Below are 27,415 nucleotides of genomic sequence, written 5' to 3' on the forward strand. Positions count from 1 at the left end.
TTTTCGCGGCTTAAAATATTTACAAGCCGGACGAACTTTCGAAACAATCTCGAACTCCATCTAAAGGAGTACCGTCATAAGTATATGACAATATCCTCCCAGGAATTCCATGTTTTCTGTCAATGTTAAAAGTTTGAGGCACTAGAACAACTTTTTGTACATCTTTGTGAGAAATAAGAATATTATAACTGCAGTTTTCATTTCTAAATATAATTAATTACAATTTTAATACTATTAAATTACTAGTACTAATTACTAATATTTACTATTACTAATTACTATTACTAATTACTATTAAATTATATTATAAAAGAATTATATTAAAAGGTATCAAATATTTCTAAATACATATTTCTAATAAATTTTATTTACATAAGGAAGTCATTATCTCTCTCTATATTCTAACATGCTCCAAACTATTAAACGGAAGCGTACATGTTAGTTACTACTAAAAAAAATATTAACTTCTTACCATATTAAGAACACAACACGTATCATTTGACTAAAATTGCGATCATGAAACGCAGATGGTGCAAAAAAGTGTTCCCGAAGAGCGAAAGTTGCGCGAAAAAGTGTCAGCCTGACCATCGGGTTCGATTCGATAAAAGATGGATGATTTGACATCGAGCGTACGACCGATCGATCTCCGAGCTGACGCGCTCGAAGATGAAATGCACCCTTGGCGACCTCGAAAGCGACCCTAACGCTTTGTAGAGCGTTCTGCCCCCTTTTGCGAGCCAATGCTACTCGACTGGTTCAAGAAGCATATTTACGAGAAAGACGCGTGCCCCGCGTTGGAAGCTACGATCATCCCTTGGATACATCCGATTTCGAATACAAATTCCTCCATATGTAACTTGGAGAAACGGTTATTGGTTCAACTAAGGGTTATTAGGTCCGGTAGGTGAATGGATCCTTTTTTCTTGGTGACCATACGTCCCATGTACGATCGCCAATTCAGCATAGTGAGTCATTTCCAATGAAAACCCTCTTGGATTTATTTATGCTGAACGTTAAAAGAATTGTAAGGAAAATTCTTGTAGATTTTGTATTTTTTATATTCTGTACAATAATATAAGAGGTGGCTTTAGCTAGCGTTTAATTCTTTGCATTCGACGTTTTACCCCAAGTGGTACATATTAAATAGATGTATTATTTCGGAAACTGTTCGTAATTTCAATGCTTTTCTATTATATATTCTTCCAAACAAGGACTATCTAATCTAGAATCCAATTTTCAATAAAAATAATAATTCTTATCTAAGAAATTTAAGGGCGAAGTATGGTTTAGTTTGCCTAAAGAAGGTTAATATCGTGAAAACTAGAATGCAAACACTTCCAAATGGAAAAGAAAGGGATAAATTACATGTTCGACTAACGTCCTAATAACGTTGCCATTTCCAACTTAAGGAGATTTAACGAGGGCATGAGCGAAAGTGGGCGAGCCACGGAGATTTATACGAAGGGACAAGCGCGAGAGTCGAAGAGGGCGCGAGGGGTTTCAGGTTTCCTCGCGGGGTTCCCTGTACGATGGCCGCCGCGCCATAGAACAGCAGTACATTATTTCTTGATGTCAAATAAAGCAATTAGCATGTGCCCTGACCAGGGTCCACGGGTTCTAACCCGAGTAATCTCGCCAGGGTCCCTGGCGTGTGCGACATCTTCATCAGAGACGGACCCTCCTCTCCTTTCTCCGCCACTTTCTATCCTACCGCCCCCTTTGCCTGGATACTCTGCTCACGTGACTATCCTGCTGCCCCCGCCCCCCTAGAGACAAGGAGAAACCAAACCTCGCTCGAGCGTCAGAGAAAGAGAGAAACATCCTCTACGGAGTGAAATTGCAGCGAGGAGAAGAGAAATGGTCGAGAAGGCGGTGTCCAGCTCGGTGCAGCCCGGTTCCAAGGGAAATTTCCACAAAGGTTGACCCGCTCTGTTAATGAATGTTGTATAACCCTTTTAATGCTTTAAGCCTCTTAGATTTTTCAGAGAGCTCTCGACGCGGCGACGAAGAAGGCACGCCTCTGGAACTCGCCCAGCCCACAGGACTCACCTCTCTTTTTCCGCTCTCCTGGTGTACACCAGAAGTGGTTTGCTAACGCCACGGGAGAAAAAAGGCCGAGCGAGAACGAGGAGGGTTTCGCCTCAGGGGCAGGTAATTATGTGGCGGACGTAAATTAAGCTTGTTTAGATTGGGATTTTTATTAAGGTCCTTTATGAAAGAGTGCTGCCGCTAAATGATGCCGCGAACATTTTAACCGACCGGGATCCCTGCGAGCGTTGATTGAAAAGGAAATGATGGCTTCTTTGCATTCATCGATCTGAATTTCTTTCTTCTTGTTTTATCGATCTATTAAATTATGGGTTGTCCGACAGATTCTTTATTTTTTGCTCATAGAGGTAATTTAAAATCCTTGTTAAAAATAGAAAGAGAATATGAGGTTTGAATTCTTTCTGGGAGATCCCAAGGAAGTCGTAACTAATGATCAGGAAACGTGTATATAGCGACGGAGCAGAATGTACGTAACGACGTATACGGAAGAAATAACTAAGGGTTAGTTTAATCGTACTTTAGGAGTCGAAGGTTTTAACCTTTCTGTTGTCCCCCATTTACTAAGGGTAAGAAAAGACTGCAGTCAGTCGTATACCTAATGTCCGGTCCACTTCTCCAATATATGATACTGTGCAAAATAAAACTCCGCTAATCGGAACACTTTCGTTTCGATATTTTTAACTCCACCTTCTTTCCAATTCTACTTACTACTCTACTGTTTACTTGTATCACTTACTATATTATTAATCTAGATAAAACGTTTTCTCTCAAAATTTCCTTTTATAACTCTTCTGTAACAAAAATTGAATTTTACAAATGAATAAGATTATATATTTCCTGAAAAATGTAATTTTTTTCGAAAAAAGTTAATTTATTAATCGTACGGAAACAATGTTCATATCTGAAACCAGTCCAGTTTTAGGACATGTTAATTATACTTTGAAGTTAACGAGGGGCTATTTCAGTATAGCAAACAGCTAACCGCCTTCGCGCTAAGGTTTGTGTACCGAACTTCGGCAAAGCATTTCGCAGATACAAACTATTCGCTATATCGTAAATACGCATGCTTTCGAAGCGGCTGCCGTAGAACGAAATTCCTGGTAGAAGTTTAATTCACCCGAGCACCGAACCAAGCGTAAACGTTAAATGATTTGTTGAATACTTCAGCGCACATTTGCACACAAATCGAGAAATGATATCTTGTCCATCACATCGCTTATTGCTAGATATATACGGTATATAATATTACTTGCATGCTTGTAAATTAAATTACCATCGCGTGCTATTAATTCATTTTTCGCCTTAACTTATTAAAACTTTTAAAACTTCTGTTCTTATGGCTAATGTAAATTAATTTAATTATGATGAATAAGTTTCAAAAGAGATACTTATTTCTTTCAATTACTTTTATCTATGAACTAAAACTTCCTACTTTTTAATAACCGGTCTTGAGAAAAGTGATTTTTAATTTTTTTCTATATCTTCAGGAACTGAACAAACAGGAACAGAAATAATCAATGACAATTAGCGGACAGTCCCCGCCATTAACCTCGTCAAGCAAGCTTCCTTCAATACCTCCATCAGAGAGTACCGAAAATCGAGATTCAACGTTGATTTTCTTGGATAGCCTTCGCGAGTCAAGGCGAGGTAGGCTCTGCTCGCTCGTTCTCTCGATTAGGCTTTGCCGTCATTAAAAGTTTATAAAGAAGCAGAGCTACCAGTCTAGGCACAGAGAGTGTGTATGAGAGAGAGAGAAAGAGAAAAGTGGTGGAAGAAGTGGTGGAACGAGGTTCGGGGACGGGGGTGAAGGGATCAACACCCCACTTCGTTGAACGGGAGCGGTAAGAAAGTGAGGCAGACAACGTAGGAGGGGCAGAGATTCCAAGCAAGTTTTCTCATGTGCAATGCATAATGAGGAAAGGCAGACGGCGCATAAAGGGCCTACAAATGAGGCTCGGGTTATACATATACATTCGAGCTAGATACGTGTAACCAACGCGTGCAAACGTGCACGTTCACACGCACAAGAAGGCGCGAAAGACTCACGGAACCACCTCCCCACGTTGTGCTACACACCGTTACTACCCGCGACTTCTAAACGTGCAACCAAGTTAAAAAGTTCTCCCTCTGATTTTAGTTATCCCGTAGAAACTTCGGAAACGGTGCACTCGTAAAGTTCTCAGTTAATCTTCTGTTTGTGCTGCGCTCGTGTTAAGGCGTGCAGCGAACGTCGATCTTCGGATCATTATGTAAGATTTAGGGTATAGACGTTTAGACGACTAATGTAGGGCTTTCTTCTATGATGAATATTGCTTGTTTGATATGTTAATTTGATTGCATGTACATATGTCAAAGAGATTTTTAGTCCTGTAACAATTCTATGTTCTCAAAAATATTTGAAAAATCCAATTCTTACTAGATCTTAACAGTTTTGATAAAATAAGGAGTTCGTATTATGTACTATGATTAATTTTATGGGTTGTTAAGTGTTATTATAGCTCTGTCAATGAATTTCGTTCATGGTAGAGTTGTTAGTTGTTCGATATAGACCATTAAAATAATAGCCGTCGAAAATACGAGCACGTAATGACCGACGCATGCTGCATGAAAAGCGATTAAAGGTGTTGGATCGATTTTCCCTAGTAACTGACTCGCTACGCTCGCTGACTACCAATGCAAAGTGTCGAACACTATGTTAACTTGTTCGACATCAAATATAAACACAAATTGCTAGTAACCTGTATTTTATTTTATACTATCAATTAATTTATATTATTGAGAAAATACCTTGGCTTACCTTGTTCATGATTTGGCGGGGATAGTCCCGCCTTGTGTGGGTCGACGCTGTAACAGAAGGAAACAATCATTGTTTTCTAATAATTACTTGTATTATAATAAATGATAAATTAGATATAATCTTTTCCAAAGTCTTTAAAAAAGTCTATAGAATCTCTTTTAAATGTTGTGTGATAATTATTCAGAGCAAAAGTATTCCATAAATATTTTCCCACTAAATTTTTCATGTCACATCCTCGAATTACATTTCATTATATGAGATACGCAAATACTATTTCGTTCAACCGCGAAAAAAGGTAATCTTGCCTCTCGCTCGCCTTCTCAACCCTTTCCCTTATTACTGCGCCTCGTGACGCCAGCTAATGCACGCAGGTTAGTCCCCGATCGTGCACCCAGTCCCGCATCTTCGCCCCCAACCTTCTCTTCTCTTCTACCCCTCAACGGGTACCTCCGAATTCCCGTAATCTAATGAATGGCCTAACCCCAATATCCTCTCGGCTCAGCCTTACCGTCACTACCCTCTATGTACTTCGTCTGTATGTACCACGCATGTAAATACTTTCACGAACGAGAGATTCGAGCGATATCGGCTCGCTCCGGTGCGTAGCGTGTTTCTTCAAAATTCGATTATCCTCCAGTGTCGATTAATTATTTTAACAAATAAATTATTTTAAACAAATTAATTATTTTGTCGAAACTATTTCCTCTCAACGAGCCCTCGTTGATTTGGTCAAGACGATCGAAACGGATGTCTAGTAATTTCATCCGGACATAATTTATCCATGATTAAATTAATGTTTTTCGGTTAACGAACAAACTCTTTACTACAGAGACACAAATAAGAGGAAAAATAAGAGGCACTGATTGTCGAGAAAGTCATGAACGTGTACGTTGGGCGAAACAAACAAGAAACGCACTGGAGACTTTGGAAAACGCGAAAGGGGACGGAAGAAATTAGTCGGAAGCAAATTGGCGAGAGTTGAAACTTTTCAATGTGCTTCGTTAGGTGTAGTGACCCAACCGTGCAGTTCACGATGGTGTCTGATCCAACAAACTGTACTGATCGCGACGAGGAAATGAAACTAAAACACCAGAAGGGTAAGAAACAAACAAACGAAAAAAGAAGACAGAATTCGCAGCATCTCGTATCAACCGCATCCGCCGTCATAATTAAATCCAGACTTGCGGAACAACAGCTAATTACTCGACGGGTGGAGATGCAAGGCGAAGTTCTTTCGTCCAGAACGAGGGACAGACAAGGCAGGCTCGAAGCAACGGCGGAAACCCTGCTCTGAAACAGGGCAAGGAAGCGCAAATGTGTTTATTTTCAGGGAATAATAAAAAGGGTCGTCCAGCATCCGTGACGCGGCGGTGATCGTACGAAAGTTAGGAATAATGTTTCGGACACGACGTTCGTCTGGCTTTGCCCGAGAGCCCTACTACACCCGCTCACCCACTTGCACCCACAACCCCTCAAACCACCCTCTCCCGATCTCCAGCAGCCTGCCCTTATACGCGTGTCCGCCGCAGATTCAGACTCCTAATTAAGACGAGGGTGCGAGAGGGGTTTCAGGGGTTTCTCCCGGGTTCTCCCTGAAGGGAGGTGGGAGTGGGTAGTAGAAGTAGGGTTTTCACGAGGTAAGGGGTACCCGTACCGCGCCGGAGGGGTAAGCCAAGGCAAAGGGGGTAAGGAATATTGATCACGGGACCACCACGGCGGCGAGGCAGAGACTGGCCATACTCCCCCTCTCTCCTTCTCTTTCGCTCTTTCTTGTTCTATTCGCCTCTCTGTTTCGCCTTCTATCGTCTTGTTCCCAGTAAGTGTATCCTACGCTCTCTCGCGTGAGCGTCGACGTCTTTCGCTATTGCTCTTGGCGTACACGCGGCACGAATCAGGCAAGACCAAACCACCAAACGCCAGATGCGTGAAATCAGTCGGTTAGAGGCTGCCCCGCAGCCTTTGCGAATTATTGACGCTGAAACCACGACCGCGGAGCAGATGATGCTGCTAGCTGTTTCGAGGTTCGGCCTTAGGGAGTGCTGGTCCGTGACTTTGGCAACACGAGTGCCATGAATATCAGTATTCGCTGCTGGAGACTGTGACACCTTGTTGGTGCAAATTTTGTGAAATTTAATAAATAACGTATGTGGATTATGGTGGACAAAACGAAAAGTAATTAGAAGAATCAGGTCACAGTGAATGATTGTAGAATGATCTTAATATCGATTAATATGAGAGTTTCAAAAGTACATATTCTGGGGGACGATTCTGCAGATTATTGTATAGTAGGCCTATTGCTTCGACACATATTAAATCGAAACTTCGATTCAGATTTCGAGTATGCTCGCAACTTGACACTGGCATAGATTCCCGAGGCGATATCCTACAATGAACTCAATTTTCTGGGGTTCAATGAACTTTTGTTCAAAACTATTCTTCTACCTTTCATATTGCATCGTTCTATTGCAATCTCTACGCCGTTATACCTCGACATATAAATATTTTTTGTACAAACGATTTCATATCATTTAATAACTACGTAACTATTAAATAGAATCTTGAAAAAGAAACAAATCATCGAAAAAATACGAATATTGAAGAATATTCATTACGCTCATAAATTACAACCTTCATCAAATGACTCAAATTCACCACAAAATCCTGAAACAAACGAGAAGAGGTCCAGATATTTCTTCACGCATCAACATGCAGGTGAAGTCAGTTGAACGAAATGGCTCGGTTCCCGCACAAGATTGTGATATACAAGAAGAGAGAAACAAGGCTTTCGGACAAAGTTGGTGGCTCCTTGGGATCAAGGTGTCCTGACGAACTTTGACTCACACGGTCGGCCGAACAGAATCTACATTGTAGATGTGTGGAGCGTTCTCGCGAGATTTCGAATGATCTTCTGTAATGGAAGAAAGAGGAATGACTTGGCTCGTTCCCGAAACTACGACAGGGACACTAGGGCGACGGCAAAGCTCGAGTTTACACGACGTAGCGCTTGTCTTTCTGTCCGTCGCTCTGCCTTAATTAAATCTCTGGACCCTTCCAGAAGAACCCGCGCCATTCTAGCAGCGAACTAGAAGTATAATAGAATGGCCGCCTGATCGTCTTTCTGCACTGTCGTAACGCGTTAACATCGCCAGATTTTTTCTCGTAATTGTTACGAATGTCCATGCAAACCGTGAACCTTAACGAAAGTGACTTTGTTTAAAATGACAGTGAAGATTATAGAGTGAAAAGCAAGCTAACATTATGATATATGGGATGAAATATTGGGACACATCACAGAATTTTCTAGGTATATTTAAATCGAAAATTGATTTAATTTCTACATAATGAAGTTATAGACGAAGAAAAGACTGATTACTTATATATTATTTTATAATAGAGACAATGCTATATACAGTAGAATTCTATTCATTTGAATCTGCCTGAGGACAAACAAAAGTATATAACTGAAATTCATCTAATAGAAGTTATCCACTATCTGTAATTTCTCACTCACCTAATAGATCACATTCTTCGTAAAATTTCATTTCAATAAATGAACTTCAGATAAATGGAGTTCTACCGTAGTTCCACACATCGTTACTGATTAAAAACTCCATAATCTACATTTATCATTCCTAGACCAGCATCAAATCTTCAGCCAAATGACTACTATTGCATGACAAGAAGTTATCGAACAGCCCTGCAGGCTACATAATGGGCGATTGATCTATCACGGATAACGTCTTTTCTGAGTTCGCGACCTCTTCAGAGATTCAATGCAGCAGCATTTTCATGGCTCCAGGTGCCGTTATTCGGTCCGGTAACGAACGTCAAGGGCGACCTCGACGAGGCCGGAAGAGATCTCATTGTCCAGAAGCGGAGGCCACGATAGGAGGGTTGCGCACCGCCGGCAACCAGCCAACTCAAACTTTGATATGGTTTCCTAAATAACCAAGGCTACCGATACCGCAGCACGATAGTCCTCTCTCTCCCCTCACCCACTACCTACGCCCTCTCGTCCGCTTCTGCATCCACTTCGTCCGATCTATGGCGGGTCCAGGGTGGGTATCGTAACTACTGTCGAAGCATATTGAAACCCTCACACCAACGATGACCCAACTTACCCCTCCGTCCCTGTCGCGTTTCTGTGCGCCACGTAATCAACACACACCAGTGCTCTTCGTCGCGAGAACCTCGCCGCGAGCGTGCGTTTGTCGTTTCGCGTGCGAAGGTTGCCCGCATGCGGAGCGTGGTCGATCGACCGCGAATACAGGAATGCTTTCCTCTCTCTCTCTCTCTCTCTCTCCCTCTCTCTCTTTCTCTTCCTTTTGCTTTCGTAGCATAGACCGCGTCTGAGCAATTTGAAAGCGAAGTGACAGGCAATCAAGAAGGTAGAAGACCAGCTAAGGACAGCCAGAGTAAGAGAAAGGGGTGCAGAGGGACACGCGAAATGACCGACGATTTATCCGCGTGAGAACGAGCCAAGAATTTGGAATTAAAATCTGCGGTCGTAATTGTTCGCGAACGAATGTTGAATTTGGAATTAAGATGGATAGAGGGCTACGATAGGTTGCATTTTAACGAGGGCAAAATTCTTCCTATCGCTTGGAATATGTCAATGTATTATACGAGTCGCTCAGAAACTAAACTGATCAACTTTACTTTTTATTAGTTTCTTTACTGACTTACGTACGTGTGCGATCAATTTCTGAGATCGAATGATTTACTTCCTCCTGGTTCATTCATTGTAAGAGGGTGATATAAATGATGATAAATTCTTTTTTGTGCTTTTCAATTTATGCAATGGTCAATGTGTTTTCTGGATGGTACATAAATCCTGGTTTCACCAAGTGTTTCTTAAAATTAATCTACAAGAGATATCTAAAACGCGATATGTAAAACTCAAGTATAAACAAGTAGAATTAGTCTATATGGAGAACTATGAGGAACCCTTTTTGCTGCTCAATGTTTATAACTTCATTATTCCTAGTGTGGCAGGATGGAAGTGTACGATAACGATCGCGAATGAATTCACGCGTGCAGGGGTTTAGAATATCTTTCCTCGAGAGCAGAGCAGGTTTGGAGGCGGGCAGGCGGCATGACTGTATCTAGAGGTTAACTGTTTGTCCGCTAATTAGAAGCTAACAGCAGAACTAAAGTTTGGAACTTTAAAGTTTCTTGCCTCTGCAGAAGCCTTCTACGCCCAGCCGTTACCCTCTTTTGGGGGCGGTGCAGACACCCCCAGAGGCGAACGCCCTATCGTTCTACCATTTTTCTTCTCTCTCATTCCTTCGCCCACCATCGGCTAGCGTTAATTACTAATTAATTGTTTCGCATGTTTGAGTTTTAAATGGATAAGTTAAACAGCGCATAAGAGGCCTGGACGTAGAGGACGATGGGTATACCTTTCCCTTTAGCCTCTTCTCTTTCTCTTGGTTTCTCTTTAGTCCGGTTTCCCTTCTCTTTCCATCTCTCTTTCACCTTTACTCACACCCTTCGCCTACGATTACCGTGAAAACGGTGTACCAACGGTTAACGAGGTTAGGATGACCGTGCGAGCGAGAACCGGGGAACGGCGCTCGTTCGTTTATTCGTTTTTCACCTCGTCATCGAAACACCACAAGCCTATGCGTTACATAACTTCTAGGTGTGAAACTTTTAATTAAGGAATTAAATATTATTTGGGAAATCAGGAAATAAATATTATTTATTACAAACTTTCGTATTACAATTATATATTATATAAATTATGAGGATGCGAATCAAAGTTCCCTCTTTGATCAAATTCCCAATCTTCAATCAGAGACAGAAATCCCCGACGACTCGTGTCGCGAGTCTACAAATCGTTTTACCTCAATCTCGCGGCAGAGAAAGGTATAGGGGGCTGGTTTACCCTTCGAAAGTGGAACGGGAGACCTTCCATGGCTGTAATCGGTGTTCAAATAAAAAGCCTTAATGCCAAGATAAAATATCCCATTTGTCTAACGACGATTTTTCTCTCCGTTTTGAGGCACGTTGTATTTCCTCTCCTAGCCGGGGGTAGACAGGGGTGAATCGGGGTGGTAATCATCTTAAACACCATTGTCACAGACACCTCGTACAGGCCGGCTGCCACTCTCGGTTCCGCGCCACCTGATTCTCTCGTAATTGAGATGAATCGATAAGGACAAGCTCCTGTGGTGAAAAAAGGAAAACGAGAGGAGTCGAGGGCGCTGCTTTTTTAATTCGATGAGCTAATGTACCGACAGTTACATTAATGGCGCCTCTGGGGATTGTGACTTTCTCCCCTTTTGGAACGCTGAATTTCGAATCGATAATTTCTTTTATATATCGTCATTTTTAGGAGATATAGGCATCCAATATAAAAAAATGTTTATCTATTCCGAAATATTTTTTCCAACAATCTACAGAAAAGCAAGCAAGCAAAAAGTAATAAAAACTTAAATTATTCAATGCATACGCTATACAATTAATTTTGTAATGTACTCATTTTTATGGATCAGAGGAAATATAGCACAAAATATCCTTAAGAAAACCAGTACTATGATTGATCCCTACCCTTGAACTGAGACACTTCTATTTGGACACGAAATTTAAGTCGCACTTAAATCTAATGATCAGCACATGTCTTTCAATCGGGGACGGAATAATGAAAGCGGAATAGAGCAGGTCGGAGGCGTGGGGGTTCAGGGGATAAATCTGGAATAATCGGAAAACGGGCGGTCGAAATCGAGGTCTGTTATTGACTGGCGTGCAGAAACTAGGCAGGGGTAAAAAGAGAAGGCGGTGGAGGGAGCGTTAGAGCAGAAAGGTAGAAAACAAGAGCATGGGGCAAATCGGTGTCTTAACCGGCCGACGAAGGGGACAATTATTTACCGGGACGTCTAGTACGACGTTCTAGCGCGCGACGCTACCGTTACGCCGGCGACGAGAGGCGAGAGTCCGCGGCTGTTAATTGCTGGCTGTCAGGGGCACGCAGTGACACGGACCACCGTGGCGTACGGATTGCCTCGTCGAAGGCCTGCACGCCAAACCCTCCTTTCCTGCTCGAGGAAACGTACGGACGACCAACGCCGGACGTCGATCCTCTGTCTCCACGCCTATCTAATCTGTCCCGACCCTGACTGCGAGCAACGTTGAACATTCGTTTCTTTCAACACGTATTCAGTTTCACGGAACAGAACATACCCTATAACGTTGTACTTTTATGGAGGTTTAGAGTAATTTTTGTTTGAGTATTACATTTGTTGAAGCGTCTGTGTGAAAGTGTAAATTAGCAAGCAGTGCAATAGAAAGAAATTAAAACAAACATTGGTTCAATTCATTACGAATATACGTAGACGAGGAAACATCAAAGGCGTACTGTTTCAGATGTCAAACATACGACTTGTACGTAAGATATTTGAAATGAGAAAGTTAAAAGTCGCAGTAATTAATTCGCCTTTTGATGAGTGTGATAGGAAAATACTGTTTGAGATCATATTATCTGAATTCGTGTATAGTGAACTCTTTGATGTATCGCACATCAATGAAATTTTAGAAAGCGAATATAAAACAAATGTTTGATGAAAGAAAATAATTTCAGACAATATATCAAGACAAAATAATAAATCTCATAATAATAAAACCCACTGTCTATATCCTCAAAAAATAATCATTTCATCAATTCACTCCCTAGAAACTCATTCATAAAATTTCCTGATCTCAGCCGTGCTTTCGAATCGTTGAGAACCCTTCGATTCCGGTGCATCCATTCCACGGAAGAACAACGAAGCAACGAGGCAAGCAACTCCGTCGCAGGAACGTAATTTCAACGGTGACAGGTATTTATCCTGCGCGGCAGGAAGCGGTGCTATGTGGGCGATCGAGCAAAGGCGAAGAGAGGAGGGGCTGGAGAAGTAGCGTGACGACGTTAAGAGCATTAAAGAGACGTTTTCCGCCCGACACTTAGGTTTTCGTTGCCGAGCCCACTCCATAGATTCCCCCGGCCTATCAGCTTAGCGCTTGGCGGGCGGTCCGCAGCCACCCCTAGCTTCCTTCTGTGTTGTCTTCACTGGGATCCTCGGCAAGGACGAGGTTCGTTGCCGTTTCTCTCTAGGAAATATTTTCCTAAGCGTAAGAACTTAAGTACCCGGACGCATACGGCGTTTCCACTTGTTAAAGAGTTTTCTTTGCACGGTAACAAGATCGAAACAGAGGATGAAAGCATTTCGGCGCGAATAACTTCAATAAATGAACAAGAAATTCGTTTTGATAAACTGGGTTGGTTGAGAATTATTTTAAATTCCACGAACAGACATTTTTTTGTCCATTTACAACCTTATTTTGCTTTCCTTTATTGTCTTGGGACGTTACTTTGCCCGGTTCATAGAGCAAACTGGTTCCCGCAGATTAGAAATTCATTTGAATATTTTCGCGGGCCGAGATAGCGCTCGCGGTGGCGAAACGAGCGAATAACTGGTTCTCAGAATGTAATCGCAATTGAATGCGGTGTTGGGGAGTGATAAGCAAAGGAAATGAGAAGCTGACTTCTGGTAGGCTTTCATTTCGCGATCTTTTGTTAATAGAACTTTTCCTAATAGAATATTGAGAAAGATAAAAAAACATAAAGACTATATATTTTATCTTTTTTTTAAGGGATGAAGGATTATATACGCATCAATATTTCTTTTCACCTTGCAGTAAAAATTTAGTAAAAAAAGGTATTGTATAATCGACATATTCTAATTATCGTAATAATCATATATGTATTCCTGGTTCATTTTTAACACATTTGTTGGTTCCTGTTAGCATCTCGAACCCAACAGTATCGGAAGAACGAGGATGGCGGAACGTAGAACTCGCAGTTGCGAATTATCAGCTAAGAGGAAATTATGGAAATAGATATAAATCGAGAAGAAGAGCGCAGACAGCGTCGTCACGGTTAGGTGAAGCAACCAGTTCTCGAAAGGAGATTGCTGCGCCGCGGAGGCTGGCCCGCCTTTAAAATAATGGATCTTAAGTAACCAATTTGAAATGTAAAGGTCCATCAACATAAATTAAACATGGCGCGTCGACGTAAAGGATTGTCTTAGCTTCATCGATGATCTCTTTTACCAGACGAGGAGGAAGGATTTCCAGAAAAACTTGTCTAAGTTAATTCGTAAATTGTTAAACTTCTGATTCAGTTTCCTAAAACGAAAGTTTTCCTTGAAATAATTAGGGTGTGATGTACTTGAAGTTTTTTAAGGTCAATATATTACGATTTACAGGCTTCGCTGAAATCTTTTTAAGAAGTATTTCGTTCCCACAACATTGACCGCTTCTATTTACACAGTAAACGTCGCGGCAAGATTAGATTATACTACATGTGAATTACACTTCATTCTTTAATGCAATATTTATATTTTAAACGGTTGTAGTAACATTTTCATTTGTATATTTTTGTTCTTTTTGGAGCGTATACTATGTGTGGTTATATGGTCTCAAGCTTAATCGCACTTTGGAGAGAGAGATATCCTCTGGGACAGATGCTCGTCGATGCGGTCGATTTATCGGTAATTTTTCTTGTTCCGCCGGTGAAAGCGAGATAGGAAAAGAAAGAGAGAGATACTGGATCTCCCCATTGGCGCGAATTCACGCGGAAAGATCAGAAAGCGAAGAATACGTGGGTCGAAGCCAGAGTCTGGTAAGCTCGCGTCATGTGCAGCGGACGCGACGCGCGAATTAACAACTCACGCGTCATATCGCACATTATTATCCGATATATCGAGCTATATATCAAACACCTTCGCCCCCCGTGTGCCAACCGAGAGCGAATCAACGAACTAACGCGATTTACGTTCGGCGTTTACGTAGAAAACGTGCCAACATCCTTGCTTAACGAAGCTCCAGGGGAGGGAAAAGGAGGACTATCAGTTCCAGACGAAAGCCAAGACACCGAATCGACGTGCTCAGTCTCGCGTGTCGTAAGACGTTAATATGCCCCGATTCACACACCGGGTGACATTTCTTCTTCAACGACTGCGATCGAAGTATTCCGTGAGCTGCTTGCAACAGGGGTTGCCTACCTCCCAGTACACGCGAATCTGGAACCGTTCTGCTGGAAAACATCTCAGTCTGATCAACGAATATGTGAGATATAATTTTTGCCTTCGAAATTTCTTCTTTTAAATATTGAACTACGGGGAGACTGTTACTCTTCTTTTTCATAGGGACGATTTTTAGAATCATGGAAGTGGTGAAGAGAATGTATGTATGTTAGATGCTTTATTAATTTAATATTGAAACTGTATTGAAACTAATACTTAATTGAATACTGTGTATCATTGAAACTAAATAAATTAAAAAATACAGATCAAATCCAACGGTTGTACATAAGTCATTTCACTTCACCGTTTGGAACAACTAAGTTGAATAATGTGTGAAATCATCAACACCATTTGAGTACTATTTCTGCATATTATTGATCGTATTGACTCCATTCACACAACTCAAATCCAGATCACCATACCATCCGAACCGGTGGTAGAAAGTCATTTAATCGAATCCCACGGCGTCGAGGCGGCACTCTATAAAACACAATTAACGGTAGCCGCAGCATCAGTATTTCTTCGAATATTGATCGCTGGAATCGTCGAAACGACAGGGAAAAGCCGAGTCGCGAAGCAGCGGGGAAAGGTTAGCGTTTCAGCCGAAGCTGCACGCGTTGAAAAGGGTTGATTAGGGATTCGGCGTGTTGGGGTCGAACACGTCGGGTTATGTTGGAAGGATGCTGGACCGTGCTTGTAGGCATCCAGCGGTTGGAGGGACCCAGCCAGGTTCAGGGCAAATGGCAGCGGGATGATTGATCGCCCGGCTAATTGGATGATCGATGACTCAAGTTCATCAGTGGCTGTTCAGCTCCTGGCAAAGGATGCCTCGTTCGCACGTGAGCCATCCCCCTTCCCTCTCTAGTAAGCTTCCACTGTACGTGTGCCTATATCCAACTTACATTCGTGCAGATCTGTGTGAGACACGCAGGGCAAACGGGTTTGGTCCGATGTCTCCGGCAAGCTTGAAACAAGCTTTGTTAATATTCTTCGTGGGTGGTCTGCCTCTTTTTCTTGTAGGCTGATAGCTTGATTTGTTCTTTTTTCGGTTCCACTTTTACTTGATGGCTTGCTAAAGCGAGTTGGTTTATCTGACAGTTTTTATCTTCTGTATTTTTCAGCATGATGCGATGGAAGTTAATAAGAATTTTCTTGAAAAAGATAATGTAGATAGCAACTTTGAAAATGTATTAATGTCAGTTAATCTTAATTATTATTTACTTGTCACTATAGTTTTTCCTAAACATGTTAGTAATAGTATTCCAAAAACTGTTTCAATTAAGTAAATTATGTTTAATTAATTATGTATAATGTTATAATTTTTATGTCTTGAAATAAAAGAATTTACTACCCTTTAAATGTATTCTTATTTCCTACGGCAGATTTTTAAAGACAATTAACATTTTTATTGCGTTAGTAAGCTAACGTTGTAAAGCGTAATATTTTCCTCCTGGCCGGTGTACTAAAGTGCCAACACCTTCGCGGCCGTCTTCGAACGAACGAAGTAGATTCAGGGGAAGGGTATAACGCAACCGGTAGAAAGCTTAGTTCACAGTGTATGCTTGATATACGGTTGGCACGTGAATGCAAATCAGATCGTAAATCACGGGAACAATGTCTTAATGTCCTGGTCATACGACGCCCACTGGCGCTGGAAGACAACAGCCTTGGTTTTCGCGGGAAGGAAAGGGTGCCTTTTCGGATATTCATAGGGAAATAAATTAGTAGGCACACGCGTCGCGAAGGAGCCATTACCGGTACCTTGTTGCGGCATCTTCCGCAAAATTTACGTAATTTATAAAATAATTTATATAAAAAGATTAAAACGTTTCGTCGACTTTCTACGATTTTCACCCTTAAGAAAGTTATAATCGTGGATCAAAAAAAAAAAAAAAAAAAAGAACGAAACTCAAAGGAAATATGGCAGCGAATCTTTTACACCAACCCCCGAAGATTTGGAAGTTTCCAGATAAAAAACGAAAGACAAAGAGTATCTTCTCTGAGTGTTCGTTTATGCCATTTAACTTGCAAATCCTTCCACCGGGACCGCTGATACCCGTGGAACATGTGTGGAAACTGAGGAAAAGTCTTAGCCTTGCCTCACCCTGCCTGAAGAACTACCACCAAGAGGGTAGATGGTGGAAGGAGGGAAACGAAAGGGCGGGGTTGGAAGACAGTGAGAGAATAGGGCGTGTGAAAAATCCAAAGGAACAAAGATGCTGGGTCCTCGAACAAGAGGTGGAAAGTAGCGATCCTTTGCGAGGGGAAGTTCGAAAGGGGTACACCGAATGAAATATTTTTCGTGTAATGTGTACCATCGAACTACTTCAATACGTCATTTAGATGAAACGTACCTTCCTTTCACTACAAATATGTTTCATGATAAACTTAAGGAAATATTTATTAAAAATCTTCAAAAACGCTTTTCCTTAACATAAAATAAAGTGGATTTATTCAGTACTTTAAAAATATCGTGTATTCATCTTTAATTGATAAAATATGAGCTTTAAAGAATGTACGCAATTATTAGATATAGAATCAATTAAATCAATTACAAGGAATATTATTAGGTTTTCCTAAAAGTTTCTTTCGTTTTATAAAGAAACAATAGATGCACAACAGTTCTTGTTTTATATTATTTTATAGAATTATGTATGATCCATTGTGTTCCCAAAAAATGTTGTGCGACTATTACTTCCTTATAAAACGAAAGAAACTTTTGGGGCAACCTAATACATTAAGCAGAATATATCGGAGATAAACAAAGATAATTAAATAAATTATAACACCTAAATCGAGTAGAATCTCCTTAAATTCCGACTATGAAAATACTCCCACGCAAGGCTCAACTCTCAACACAACTACAAAACAATTCATCTCATCACTTCTCCACAATGAAAGCAACTCCAGATCGCAATTGTGCAAAGGAAACGTAGCAGGCGCAAAATAGTTGGTCGAAAGAATTCATCGAACGTAATCCCCATCGAAAGAAACGGTCGGAGGGCGACAGGAATAAAGGGCTGGGTGCATCGAGCGCTACACAGAGTCCCAAGCTATAACGGCACCCCGGCATTGCCGGAGATGAGAGGATGATGGAGAAGTGGGCGCGATCAGAGTCGGTTGCCGGATAGTTTACGTCGAGCCGCTTCGAGTTCTCTCTTCTCTTCCTCTCTAGTTTCGTTCAAGGGGTTGAAAGGGGGATGGAAATGGGGCGGGGGGAGGTTAGTCGGTTTACGATGATGGTGCGATTCCCTTTATGCCTGCCGCGGGTCAGGCGCCACCGCTAAATCTTAGCTTCTTTGGATGAAATCCTCTTCGCAGCGCTGAAGAAGGATTCCGCGAGCGATAATCGGTCGTAAAAGCCGCCGTGCCATTGAATATCATCATCGCGCTACGCTTCTACACTGTGTCAGTCGTAACGCACAAAATCGTGCAATTTTTCGCCCCGATGCGCATCCTACGACCACCATTGAATTCTGATAAACGAGGTAGCGATTTTATCACTGTTCGCAGGAAATGGCATACGTTTGTGGAAACAGAGGTTTTACTATTACCACAGTGATGATTTGTCGCAGTGCTTATGGTATGTTGACGACCTGTTACTTTATTAGTTTGGAACAACGCATGTTTGACTTTAAATATACGCAATTAAATATTTGGACGATAACGTAGAGATGAGTCAAGCCTTAAGATATTTAACGTATTCTGTATTGAGCATTCTAGTGAGATACGGGTGCGAAAGGGGATTATTTGCTCACTGAATTTTTATAAACACTAATATCATTAGATTCATACACAAGTACATAACATAAAAGTTCGTACTATTATTCCAACAGTACAAATTCCTTTCATCGTCTACTTTCCTCCTAAGACACTCAAATTCTTTATACCCAGCGCATCTCATAAATATGAGAAAAATATTGAAGTCATCCAAGAGAACGTATAAGTCATCCAAGTCAACATCCAAGGGAACGTATATCAATTCCTACTCAAACTTTCACATCTCCATAGTTCTCCAAGATGAGTAGTCATACCTACCACCCATATACCGTGTACATAGGACTCGAACTTTGGAGCTTTTTCAGCGAGCGTCTTCGTCGTGGCGCTTCCGTTTCTTTCAGACTTCCAAGACTCCTCCATAACGACACAAATTTCCGTCGATAAATCCGAGCGGAGCAACGAAAATCTACCCCTCGACGAACAAGTAATCGTATTCCCGTTTTAAATGTATTCACTGCCCCTCCTCGCACATCAAGTCCCTTTCGTGTGTCGGTAGCTCGTTCGTTTTGTGTATTGCACGTGATCCGTGTAACCAGCGGATGGGATGAGGGAGAAAACGGTATAAGAAGGTAACAGGTTTCGTGAAAAAACTAACGGCCCCGCGGCGGAAACACATGTAAGGGCGATCGTAGACAGAAGACGAAGGTAGACTGCCGGAGGTTTCGTCGAAGGGCAAGAAAAGAGGATTCGAACGGCTTGTAATCTCGGCTCAAGGTGTCGTTCGTCGCCTCGATATCCTGCCGGACATGGGCAGTAAGTTGAGCCGGGAAAAGATTAAGTTGTATTCGCCTTGACTCCGCGATGAGACAAATCGTCTAGGGGGTAGTAAAGATATTTGGGAAAAGAAGCTAAAAATTCTTTTGGTAACAAATAAGTATCAAAATCTAATTGTTCCCAAATATCCTTTTTAAATAGTAAAAGAAAAAGTAAAAGTCACAATTTCTGTGTAACTGAATTATCCACTGGAAAGATAGTTAATAAATTAGCAGTTACGGTATGATAAAAATTGAGTACTTTCAATGAAATTATAATATCTATCTGATACTTCTTGAATGAATCTTAAGACATGATACGCGGACAAAGTATACAATTTTATTCTCTACTTAGATCTTGATAGGAAATTGCCTATTAGAGAACGATAACAAAAATTAACATACAGTAACAAGTATGAATACCGAAGATGATAATTGTTTCCTCATTTCGTACAAGACTAAAGATTAATCAGCCGTTGCTATTAAAACAAATGGGTAAGATTCAAATAAGCAACGAGGAGGCTCTTGGTGCCTAGGGTTGCAGACAATTTTGCGCTTGTAAATAGGACCCGAAGAGGGAGGCATAAGTAAATTAGGCCGGACGAGACGAAAGATTTTGATAAGAATCTCTCCCTTGGCTTTTTTCAAAGCTGACTCCCAGGGAATTGAGACGTCATCACGATGCTCTACCTCGTTCTCACCGATCTACCCCTGGCCTTTCGTCTCCTTCGAGAGCCGTTTAACGCGAAAGCGACGCGCGTTTGCCCTCGTAAGAGCGTTCTCGAGCCTCATCCTTTGTTTTGCCTTCATGAGATTTTTAAACAGCGCGAAATGAGCTTTCGCAGCTCCTCGACGGGAACGAACGATTATCGCCCGGCTCGTCCGGCTTAATTTCTTCGTTTCACCCCTCGAATGACAAAAATTTAAAGAAACGACTTAGGAGAAGTTTGTTGTTCCTTTTCTAAGTCTAAACATACGCAATATTCATATAAACTTTCGTATAAAATAAAGAAATGAAGTTTATTTGAAACTAAATTAGATTGTTTAAATTTTATAATTTTGGGACTCAACGTTGATTAACGTTACAAATGTAGCTTAAGAGTTCCCTCATCACTATATGCTGTTTCTAATTATAGAAGTTTACACACCAACTCCGATAACGCAATTTCAGCAGAAAGTAAAATATTAAAGGATTGACATGCTAACTGAGGTAGAACGCGCGCATTCGTCTACAATTCAGAACAGAAGACATTATGCTCCCTCTATTTATTTATAACATAGTAGTTCTAGCTGACTTAACGGAACAATGTAACCGCACGAAGAAATATTACAGTCGCTACTAGTAACAAAATTCACTTTCTGGCCGAAAAAATCTACGACGCCCCATGAACCTGATTTTCAAGAGATTTCCTGGAATCAGAAGCAAACTCGTCCCAGCTTTCCAATGTAGAGAATCTGGACCACAGGGCAACGGTAGCGATACAGATCGTGGGGAGTGAGTTGAGGGAGGAAGAGAACCGGATTCCAAGCATTTGTATCGTTTTGTCGTACTTCAGTGTCGGCACGCGTATCGTATGGCATCGCATTATTGCTTTTATGGCCAATAAAAGGAAGGCCGCTTCGGTGAGGCCAACACGCCGCCTCCGCAACGACCGACCCCTCGATCCTTCCATCCTGAAACCATCATCTACTTCTCCTGTACCCACTCCCTGAGCCCTCTGGTCAGCGGCGTTATTGCCGCTGGGTTGTTCGTTCGACCATCGGAGGTGTTGCGATTGGTTTCGTATTTGGAAGGGAATATAGTTCGGGGACTCCCCGACCCAGTTAACCGTTTGCTCACCCTTTGGGACGTTCCGAGAAACGACGCCTGCTACTAGGCAACTCTGACACCTTCTTACACGTTGTACAAATATTACTAGGGGATTCTTGGTCAACGTTTGCGAGACCTGGGATATGTACTTTGGCTTCGTTTTTGTTTGATCGCTCATAGGGGTAGGATTCGGTTAGTGAAAATATGTGGATGAAAGTTGCTGGATATTACTGAACGTTGAATGATATACTTCTCATACAGTGTTCGTGGTATTATTATTCAATATCAGATCAAACAGTGGATTTAAATCTTGTTTTTAGTTGATGTTAAACTGTTTAATATTGTTAGCATCGTCTTATATGTAGGAATAGATGGATAGAATATATTAAGGATTTTGAGAGATGCTGAATATGTTGAAATTTTTCATATGTTTACAGAGAAGCGAAATTGTCTTACGAGAAACGAAGACTGGACTGTTGTTTCAAAATTGTTATCAATATCTTTCAAAGTCCTTAACCGTTTGAGTCCCAAGCAGCGCGATTGTGCCGTTAGATTTTGCGTCGAAAAGTTCCAGTAGATTTGAATGCTACGGACGGCTAATAGTATTTGGTATTTCATTGTTATCTTTTTTTATTAAACAAAACTTGAAATATTTATAAAGTAATAATACGCATATATAATAATACAGACGTATTTCATAAAAATAACGAATATGACGACCGCTATTGCGTCGCTTGTTTCTCCCCGCAATCGATTAAGACAAGCACTATCGCGCTATTCGGGATTTTTCGACCCTGTTTTTTCAAAGACCTCTGGGACTCAAACGATTAATATATATTATTCACCTATTGAGTATATAACATGCAAATACAACTTTATAAATATATGAGTCGGACCAAAGAAAGAAACAACAAACACAAAGAATCATTTAATACAATTACGTTTCTCCATCTAACGATGAATCACAAAAGCAGTAGCTTATCTTATGAGACGTTAGAAACAGCAACACTCGCGAGACTTGTAAGTACAAGACACGGTCGTTAAGGATAGGAACTTGTCATTCTTGTGGAACGAGAGCTGGTCTTTTCTCTAGGAGGAAAGCAGCTCGTTGCACCTACAGGCGAAAGATAACCAGTCCGTCCTCGAGACATCAAGGCCCTCATTCCAACTTCCCGAGAGCGACGATATATCTTTCGACCGTCCCCTTTCGTCGTTCCTCGCCACTCGCCGCCATCGTCGTCCCCCGGAGTTTCAATGCTCCGCAAAGGGTGCACGATGACACTCGGTTACGACATTAGCGACGTTTCCCACACTGTCTACGGATCTACTTCGTCAATGTCAAGCGACGCGCGGCCACCGACGCACCCGTCGAAGAACTTTCCGAGGAATAAACTCGGGAGATTGAAAATTTTCCGGCAGTCTGTTATTGTTCAACATTTTCGACGGAGAGTAATGTTGCCAATGCCGCGGGAACATTCTGGTGTTTTGAAAACTGAGTGCAAGATATTCTTATAGGTTATTTTTTTCTTTGATTCATGATATTTTCTTTTGGAAAGTTACTTCAAATTTGTTTTAATTGGACGACAGTAACGTTCAGTAGTGTTTCCTTTGCTCAACGTATGCTCGTCTACCGAGTATTTAAAGACAGCCATTCAAGGAATCGAAACGAAGATTGGTGGAGATTGATCGCGGAGATCAGAGGGTTTGCATCAGCCGTGCCTTTCGACACGACAAATTAAATCCCTCTCGTCTGTCTCACTCTCTCTGCCCTGCATAGAGGAATCCAAGGATTTCTAAGGAGTTCCGCCTTCGTCCTATACTCCTTTCTGACTTTCTTGGGGGGAAGATTCGAGAATTCTCTATCTATTGGCGAAGTCGATGATCGATACGTCTGTTCGCGACAATACGATTACCGTTGTGTATTAAAGCATCCTGATGCAAATAAATATACAAATAATTTTATATATCAATAAATTTCAGAGCACGTGTGAAATTATAAAGTAATTCTGTCATATCATGATTATTGTTTATTATTCTGTTACTTGACCTCCTTGACAAGAAAGCATTAATATTATTCAAACTATTAAAACATACATCCTCTCGTATGTCAAAAGGCCAACAAATATATTTTACGAATTCACATCTCTGACAATTCCACGAGATAAATGAATCTCCTCAAGGAACAAAGATCACATGTGACAGAAGAAATAGGGACAAAAATCGCATACGTTTCTTTCGAAAGAGCGTCTTAGGCGCCGCGAGTGGTTGATTTACGCGTAACACGCTCGAGGCGAATTCCTCGTCCCCTGATGTAATGGTACACAGTCTGATTCCAATAACCATGAATCTATCAGACGTCAAAACGCAATCTCCACCTGAAAGCGGACTGCCCTCGGCCGTGAGAGTCGCGGTACACCCTGGCGACCACAAATCTCGCGGTATCTGCGATCGTATATCTTATACTAGCTGGCACCGCGTGCAACGCGGATGTAAAGGAGGCTGGATGACGAAAGAGCAAGCGAGACGTCGACCAAGTTGTCGTCGTCGTCGTTGGGTAGCTCGAAGGGGAGAAGAGAGAGAAAAAGAAAAGGGGGAGGGGGACCACAGTCCGCCAGGATTTCTCTCCGTTCGACGGAGAAGAGAAGGCCAGGAGAAAAAACCGGGGAGATTGCACGGAACGGCGGAGAAAGTTACAAACTCGAAAACTTTTCGAGGCCCTATTATCTCCGACGAGACCACCGTCCGGCACCAAGGGGGTTGTCCGGTATACCTCGATCTCTAAATACTCCACCTTCCCCCGGCACACTCGTCTGCTGTCGGGAGCTGTTTCCATCGAGGTACGGGGGTGAACGAGGAAACCAATGCGAGGAAGAATCGAGATTTGAAAAGGCTGGCTAGTTGCGCGATTTGTGTTTCCAGAATCAGATCAAGAAGCAGTAGTTTTGAGATACTTTTGGACGAAATAGAGTTGTGTCTTCTTGATGGCGCAGCTGGTGTTTCGATGACATTTCTCGAATGGCTTGATGTGTTATAGGTACAAAAATGGGCGAAAGGTAAATAACAAATATTTCTGCATTCATAGAAAATTTAAAGCAGGCAAAAGTGGCGATAATGCAAACGCTATTTGTTAAATTTATCTTGGAGTTTCCTGTCATTTCTTTCGGTTTCTTGTAATACATGAATTTATGGACATGAGTTGAAGAATTGGATGTTAATGATGTACTTATGTAATGAAATGGGGAAATTTATAAAAATTTTCAATTCAATTTAAATTGCAAACGCGATATATTTCAATATCATCGTGTTATCTATTCGTCTAGACGTGTACGCGTGATTTCACGAAGTCTGTAGAAGACGGTACCGAAGTTGTCTCCACGGGGAAAATGAGCAATGGTGCCATTGACAGTGCTAACGGTGTACAAATGAATGCACGCAAAGGCTTTGACGCGCGGTAATTTATCACGTTATCCTGTCGCACCCTTCCTTGGCTTCGTCGCTTAAGAGAAGGCGGAGACGCGCGAGAAAAACGAACGAGACAGAAGCCTGAAATCTGGCGACAGTGATTGGGACAAATATAAATAAGCCAATTGGGCCCGACCCTTCTCCACTTGTGTCTTCTTTTGCATTCGTCTCGGGAGAACGGATGTAAACGCGGCTTAACGGATCTTCGTAATCCCGCGGGAATAGAAGCGGAATACGCGACGATTCGCAGCTTCAGGGTTATCGCGATCATTCCCAGTGAAAAATATCATGTACTTAGACTTTGTCAGTGCTGCTTCGAAAAAACGAACGATGCTCTTCCGTTTGGGTCTTCGACATCGTTTCATAAAATTGCGTTCGTCAAGTTTAAACTTGGGAGCTACGTAAATAAAATTCTTTGTTTCATATACTAACAGATTTCATTTCCAAATGGGGTGAAAGATCTTTCTTTTAATAGCGTTCCAACTTTTAAAAATATCCTTAACTAGTAACTCTAAGAAACAAAAAATCCAATAGCGTAATTTCGTGGGGAATGTTTGAGTCAGTAATTTTGATTTGTAGAAACCGATTCTTCGTCTACAATCTAGCGATAAATGACCCTATAACCGTGACATTGCGGGGATAGCGTTTCTCCGGCAGTTTCTGGTCGCCACCTTTTCTCTCTTTTCGTGCCAAAAGTTTTTCCAACTTCGTATAATCATTTTTCCCGGAATGTCCCGCTGGTGCCCAGCCGTTCGTCGCTCATCCCTCCCCTTTCCTAGCTGAACCATCGCTTCCTCGGCAACCCTCCCGTACAACCGCTTATCTCAGAGAAATTCTTTTCGCGGTTTCTTCCAGGGAACGCAGCCGTTCCTCCCCTTTCCACTCGCCAGGCTCGTTGGCGTAGAAGAATTTTAATTCTTCCCCAGCCACTGAAAAAGTCCCGGATGATTTTCTTTCCCACGGATTTTTGCGAGTATTCATACATCAAAGGAGACTCGTGTTGCCTTTTCCAGAAAAAGATTCTTTAGTTGACTGTGTTACGCTTGCTAAATGTCAGAGTACTACGTTATTTTCATCAAAAATACGTGCTGCTGCTAATGTTATGATTTTATTTAAAGCCTAGTCGTTTATTTGGAACATTTCAGAAGTTTCCGTATATAATTCCGGTTCTTCGATGTTCGTTATAAGAATAATCAGCTTCAGTATGAAGAGAAAACACTTTTTGTTCGTATTCCGTTCAATTAATTCTGATAATCTAATTTATATATACTAGTTTATTGCAATTTGATTCTTAATTTTATCAAATGTGTAAATTCTTTCATATGATAAACGAAATACAATTATCTGCAGCCAAATTCCTTCGCAAAGAAGTAAAGGGGTTAGTAAGGAAAAAGTAAGGAACTACAAAGTAAGCTGTTCAGTATGTCATCACCAGAATCTCGTTGATTTTTAATCTTTCTAGCTTGTATTAATAATACATGAGTCTTGCGTACAACTTCGGCGAAGGTTGCTCGTTTACAAGGCGTATCAAATATGCAGGTGTCTTAAGGAAAAGAAAAAATAAGGAAGGGGAAAGTCGAAGCAGAAGGACGCGTGGTGATTAGATGGGGGAAGGTCCGGGACGTTGGGTTTATTAACGATATCACGAGGCAACGAGGGTGGAAGAAAGGACTCTCGATAATTTGCTGGCTCATGCACCCTTGGAAGAAAATCCATATTCTGACGTTAACGAGATTTTATAGAGAACCATTCGCTGTTAGTAACCAACGAAGGCTGTGGATACAGAGCCGCGCCGATTAAAGAAAAATAGCGTTAATTATTTACTTGTAATTCATTGAGAAATATTATCACAGTTTCCATTTTTAATTCTAAATGCTGAATTTCGTTTCAATATTGATATTTGAAATTTAAAAACAAAATGACGTATGAAATATCATGTAGAATATAGAAACTGTAATGCACACAATATAAAGGAAATTAATTTCATTTCACATCAAAATTTCTGCAATTTCTTTCTCTATTTTGTGGTAATTTCTTAATATTACGGTTAAAAAGTGCAATGGTTATCTACATCCATCATAAATACTTCGTCAACGATTTTTTCAATCAACGGCAGACCAAGATAATATTCATTTAGGCCACGTGCACTTGCCTACGGCTACCTGTGCATAGAAAGGAAAAGTCTTTCAGAGACTCTAAATCGCTCATTCGGTTCTTTCGTCGAAGGACGAACTCGACGGAGGCTGGTACCTCCACGCTGCGACAAATATGGAATTTGCATATAAATCGGGTATTTCCATCTGTGGCCCTAGCCCTGCAACACCGGGTGGTTCGTTCGTTCGCGTGATACAGAAATGAAGAGATCTCCCATTTCCTCTTGGCAACCCCCTGCCTCCAGTTTCTCTTTCCTCCGCGCCACTCTGCTCGGAAATACTAACCTCTAGATATTATTAATAACCCGAGATGAGATCGAACGCATCCCTCTTACCCGTATTGAAGGAGTGGAAAATGGGAGGAGTCGGACGAAATCAATCTGCCATTCGCTCGTCGATCTGGATGCCCTTTTTCCAATTCCCTTTATCGACTGCGCCTTTTCTCGTCCTGTGGACCAACTAGACGAGGATCGAGCGGAGAACGTTCGAATTGAATTATTTTTAAGAAAAACTGAATAGCGAGAACGATTTGATGAAATGTGAAC

At 41.5% G+C, this 27,415-nt stretch overlaps 1 protein-coding gene across 8 annotated transcripts in view; it reads right to left on the reverse strand.

Annotated features, from left to right (window-relative positions):
• The window catches only part of LOC117231809, a 300,770-nt gene that overhangs the window by 66,575 nt on the left and 206,780 nt on the right, over nt 1–27,415 (reverse strand). For 7 of the 8 annotated variants that reach the window (XM_033490614.1, XM_033490612.1, XM_033490616.1 and 4 more), the window contains exon 4: nt 4,847–4,893. In XM_033490614.1, the coding sequence (XP_033346505.1) occupies nt 4,847–4,893 (47 nt within the window). Of the gene's footprint in view, nt 1–4,125; nt 4,147–4,846; nt 4,894–27,415 lie in introns of those variants that run through there. The other variant, XM_033490619.1, reaches the window with a different exon arrangement.

The sequence above is a fragment of the Bombus vosnesenskii genome, unplaced genomic scaffold (genome assembly GCF_011952255.1).
Source record: "Bombus vosnesenskii isolate JDL3184/JDL3185 unplaced genomic scaffold, Bvos_JDL3184-5_v1.1 scf7180000013274, whole genome shotgun sequence".
NCBI lineage: Eukaryota > Metazoa > Arthropoda > Insecta > Hymenoptera > Apidae > Bombus > Bombus vosnesenskii.